The sequence below is a fragment of the Aptenodytes forsteri genome, unplaced genomic scaffold, assembly GCF_000699145.1.
Source record: "Aptenodytes forsteri isolate BGI_AS27 unplaced genomic scaffold, ASM69914v1 Scaffold76, whole genome shotgun sequence".
In the NCBI taxonomy this organism is placed as follows: Eukaryota; Metazoa; Chordata; class Aves; order Sphenisciformes; family Spheniscidae; genus Aptenodytes; species Aptenodytes forsteri.
The window spans coordinates 1,746,638-1,752,135 of record NW_008794444.1 but is presented as its reverse complement, the minus strand read 5'-3'; the positions used below and the strand labels follow the sequence as shown (position 1 = coordinate 1,752,135).

At 38.9% G+C, this 5,498-nt stretch overlaps 1 protein-coding gene across 1 annotated transcript in view; it reads right to left on the bottom strand.

Moving 5' to 3' along the window:
• Window positions 1-365: 365 nt before the first annotated feature.
• Window positions 366-5,498, bottom strand: part of WDHD1 (WD repeat and HMG-box DNA binding protein 1) — a 29,233-nt gene continuing 24,100 nt past the window's right edge. The window contains 7 exon segments of the mRNA XM_009289838.2: window positions 366-625; window positions 1,208-1,343; window positions 2,550-2,683; window positions 3,079-3,237; window positions 3,396-3,439; window positions 4,335-4,391; window positions 5,371-5,495. Coding sequence (XP_009288113.1) covers window positions 425-625; window positions 1,208-1,343; window positions 2,550-2,683; window positions 3,079-3,237; window positions 3,396-3,439; window positions 4,335-4,391; window positions 5,371-5,495 — 856 coding nt within the window. The 3' untranslated portion in view covers window positions 366-424.

Here is a 5,498-nt window from a genome sequence, read left to right as displayed (position 1 = left end):
CTTTCTCTTACAAGTGTTTGCAGCAGGCAGAAGGAATGGTACAGAAGCCATTACTTTGCCTCTCTAAAATCACAGGACAGCTTTTGGACGTAGTTTATCCTTTCCAGAATGACTAATCCGTATTTAGCATCAAATATTACAAGTATCGAGGCCCACAGCTACACAACGCTGTGTGGAACTGTGCTTCTAGGTAACAGGTCCATTAGTATTAGTTTTGCTATCAAACTTTATGCTAGTAACTTGCAAAAGAGCGGGAGAGTGGATTCAACATTTCCCTCAAGAACTGATAATAAAATACTTTCTAAAAGACTATTTGGAGCAAGGCACTCTTTTTGCTAGTACTCTTTGAGCACAGCAGCAAGTTTCTCAGTACAGAACTACCTAACGTTTTCAGAAAACAGACGCTGAGAAGGTACCACGTTACTTAGCTTTGCTTGAACGCAAAAGCTGACAATCTGACATTTGTAGATTGATCTAAAGGCTTTGGTTTTTTGGATAAATTTGAGTCCTCCGATTTTTGCTCCTGATTCTTTTTCGCTTCGTCTTCATCAGCTGTGGGACGCTTTCGCTTTTTGTCTTCTTTTAAATCATTAACCGTTCCTCCTTTTGCTTTCTCGGTCCACACCTTTGAAGAAAGTACATCATTAAACAGAAAACCACTAATTAGCCACAAAACTCACCACTTTATTTAATACACCTACTTTCTCTGATTATAAGGAAGCACTGAAATAATTCCCGTTAAGAACTAATAAGGATCAAGTTAGGAACAATTTCCTCACTTTCCGTTTTTGTGACAGCGTTCTCCTTCAAAACTATACTTCATTTGAGCCTGTATATTAAATTGAAGCTCTCGATTGTCTTTCTGGACAAATAAGAAGCCCAAAAGGCGTTAGAACAAATTTAAGCCCCAATGAATGAAGCCTGCCTATGTCACTTTTAACTCCTTCCCTTCTCTTTTGTTATTTCTTCATTGATTACGTTTCTCTCACATGCCCCACTCTGGAAAAGCTCTGCTATTACTTATTATTCAGATAGCTTATATTTTCATAAAGTATATGTCATAGATCATGGCCCTTCTTCAAAACTGAAGTCCATGAAGATGGAGGACAGTGGAATTTAAAGAAAAAATTCCTAACCGAAAATAACCAAGGGATTCCGTGGGGGGAAAAAGTTCTCAAAAAACCAGAATTAGAGAATGCTTTCTTACCATTCTTTCTTCTGACGACAGCATTCTAAAGCGACTCATGCCTTCTTTTATTACTTCTGCTTCATTCAGATCAGGATTATCTGTCAAAATGTTTGCTCTGTTCTCTTCTAGCCACATCTGGAATCCTGTCTTTGGTCTAAAACAAGCACACGAAAACTGTCCGTTTAAGAAGGCTATAGGAAAACCATATCCCCCAAAACAACATTTCTAAACACCACCTAACTGGACTTTTTTGTTCTTGAAAGAAAAGACATATATATATAGTCAGCAGTTTGCTTTCTCCTATTGCAGTATGCTTAAAGAACATGCTGACAAGGCAAGACGAAGTCAAGCATTTTTATTAAAACTGTGATATATATGGAAATTAACATTTCAGTTTTAGAATGACAAAGCATAATGGTTCTCTTCCTTTCTGACAAGGTCCCATCAACCTAAAAATAGAGCACATATATTAGCATGTTTCAGCTAATCCTTTTCACAATTCTCCTTGCCACTTGTTTTAGAACATTGTCTGTAAAGGTTAATGAAAAGAATGCTAGTCCAAATGAATAATAATTACCTTCATCTTCCTCAGTTAAATGAAGTCTAAATGAAACATGATTATAATAATGCAAGTTTCATGAGGACTGGGATTGTTAGAAAATACATCTGCTCCAGAGGAACAAGACAGATTAGAGTCTTAGCTAGGAAGAGACATGCTCCTTAGGTGATGTAGCTTTTCGTTTGCTTTTTTAAAAAACACGCTAAAGTAAAGCTTTTACACTTTCACGTAAAACCCTTTGCTTTTAGACCTCCTTTGAGATTTGCTAGAGATGTTTAAACTTTAAGTATTTCCTATACTTGGAACTGGCACAGCAGCACGGTTTCATTTATCATTCAAAGGTCATTATCAGATGCATAAGTAGTATCAAGGCAAAAATCGTTGCTTAGAGCCCCAAAATGACATTTTGCATTGTTCATTTATTATTCACTCACGCATGTATTTGTCTCAGGCCGATGCAAAACTTCTACTTTGAATAACACTGCCATGCGCACCGGGAAAGATTTAACGAACAGCATGCTTTTCTCTGTTCTTCCGCCGTGACTGTAATGTGGCAATTTGAAAATCCAACTGATGTGTTTTATTGCAGGTTTGTTTGATAATATGCATAGTGTAAGTAGCAGTTTACTAGATTTCTGAAGCGAGTTCACAAGCGTGACAACTTGTGAGCTAACACTTTAATCTTGATGTTATGCTACTTCGGCCAGTCCAACGCCTTCAGAAACAAAATAGTTTTTGGACTTTGGACTTGCTATTCTATTGAAACTGGAACATGGCATCGAGATGCAAGCGTCCACTCACCTTTTATTTTCAGTGTTCTCCTGTGCAGTGACTTTGACTTCATGGGACTCGTTTCCTGCTTTTTCTTCTCTTTCTTCCACTGTTTTTTCACTAGAGTTAGGTGTACGAGCCTGGAAGAAGGAGGCTGCTAAAGCCTATAGAAATTAAGGTTAAAAAAGAAAAAGGTAAGGACACCTCGCTCTCAGACAACACCTACCATGTAGCCTAACAAAAACCAAGCCTTTCCTAACGACATAATCATCACTTGCATTAATATAGCATCTAATCCGTTCAATTTCAGCACAGCAGATGTTTAGTTAACACTATTTCAAATAAAAGCACAAGATTCAGCACAGAATGTAATTTCTACAACTGAAAATGTTTTTTGGCTGGTTTATGTGTTTTATAGTTTCTGCAGTATGCTTAAATGAACTTTGCCATCTAAGACGCTTTACTCAATCAACAGGGTTTCATACTTGATAAAAGCCAGTAAAATTCAATTTACTGTTCTTTGCTCACTGAAACAACGTAAAAAGACTAGAAACATTACCTGCTTGGACTTGGGTTTGGGAATCAGAGGCTTTATAACTGGAGGGTTCTGCTTGTTTACGGCTCGACTGCTAGACAAAGAAGTTTTCTTTGAGTATTTGCTCATAGTGTCTAGAACATTTGCTGAGGGGACCACTGGGTCCTTTTTGTTAGATGACACCTAGCAAAACAAATAAATAGACATTTTATTTATTTTCTGTCATGTTCCCCTCCTCTGTCGCTCCCAGATATCTATCATAGTCATATTGTAAACTTTAGATATAATAATCGATTGTGATTTTCAGAACACCGCAATCAAACCAGCTGCAAAATTCTTACCTTAAAGGGATTCACTCGTCCTTGGCTGCTTGATGCGATTACAACTATTTAATAGGAAAGAAAAAAAAAAAAGTAAAAATGTGTGCGTGTGTACACACACATATATATAAAAATCTATGACGCAATGTGCACATTCTAGATGAGTAGGTGAAACAACATTAGCCTTATTTCCAAAGAACAAGGCTAACACTCATCGTATGTGTTTCAGCCTCTGTTCATTGAAAATTGAAGAGGAGAACTGAATCAAAGGCATCAACTATTCCACACCAAAGAAAATAAGTTCCCACCAAGCTTGAAAGTGGTCGGATAAAGAGAAAGACACTTTAATAACCCCATGAAGGTTATACTATACGTGCTCAGCTCTTATTAGTCATCAGAAATGCCACACAGGACCAACAGCTTAAAATACAAATCCACAGGAAGACCCAGTACTTCCCCCACTCCCAAATCCGTTTCCACTCCTATTGTTCTTGCCAGAGGGCTGGCAGGAGGGAAGAAGCAAGCAGCAGCAAGAGGTCGCATTCTGCCCCTGCTGCTCAGATTCACAGTTCTACGGCAGGGTTACTAACTCTGCCTTGTAAGCGCAACCAGTAAATGTGCCTGCGATTGGTAAAACAAATCAACTGATCATTCTTCTCATTTTTCCCCCTGTCCCAAAGAATGCCTTCATGACACAGGCAGGCAAGACAACTGATTCGGCATCTGGCACAGCTAAGGCAATCAGAATAAAGTTATGGAACATCATTAGGTAATGAAGACATCAACAGGAATAGGGAACCTCTTAAAGACATGAGAACAACAATCAGTGCAAGTTACCACTTGACAACACTGCTATGCACTGAATTTTAGTAGTAATGGGAGAACGGAGGATAAAAACAGGAGCAGATGTCGTGAAGCATGACAAAGTTCTCATCCTGGAATAAATGGAGATTTACTCACTAGACTTCGGAGTAGTCACCTCTGCTGAAGTGACACCTTTGGAGAAAGGATTTGGTCCTTCAGAAAAAAGAGAGAGGTACATATTCAAGTGCAATAAAATGTAATAGCATAACTTCTTTAAAAACAAAACCCCAAACAGACAAGTAAGTTATAGTAAAGCAATCTATATTTTAAAGCATGACTTTCCATTTTCAAGTTGTACATACACTTTTACAAAACCATCTGTTATCTCTACCTAGATTTAACTTAGAGTTGTATACTTATTCCTTAAACCTTAAACTTATTCCTTAAAGTGTGCCCAGCAAGCTACTTGTCTATCAGTTCAACTCCTGCAAGACTTGAGCTGAAACCAAAAATAATGGTTTCACAAGGTGACCCAGTCCATTAGAAATAGTATCAGACAACAGAAAAACTCCCCAAGGGTCCCTCAAACGGTTACTAAGTACAATGCAGAAGCAAGCTGCGACAGAGCAGATGACACACTAAACTTGTTACTCTGCAGCGGCTGCAGGCACAGTCTGGAATACGGACCCGCTCACTCAGGTAGGCACTACCACTCATCTCCCACAGGGAATTCCAGGTAACGGGAAGCCCGCAGGCGGGAGTTACTGCATCTCACGCTGTTATTCCTGTGCATTTTTTTCACATGTCAACACCCAAATAAGACAGATCAGAAACTACCAGACCTGTTCTGACTAGGTAGCAGAAAACCTAGTCCCTGCTACAGTTGCAGAGTTTCAAAACTCAGTGAAACAAACGGGATTATTTTCTATTTACATAAATGGCTTCTAAATCAAACCTCCTGTACCTCACTTGTGGTGCCCCGTGACAGGTGGTGTGCCTGTCTTTCCTAAATTTTATGTCAAAAGAACAAAACAAAACAACAGACAGAAAACCCCATTGTTTGCATAGTCCTACAGACTGCTGAGTTATCCAAACTACAAATTACCTGGGAATTTTCTAGAATTCCGTATTAAGTCTATGAAAGACACATCTAGATAACTTCCAGCCTATTCAGAGGATATATTTTTCTTACTCTGTTTATGCACTTCTGGTGTTTCTTCTGCTTCCTCATAGGCATCAGTTTCCTCAGCATCTTCCATTTCTTGGTCCTGCTGAACATTTCTGACCGGCAGCCGACTCCACCGCGGCAGAGAGGGTCTG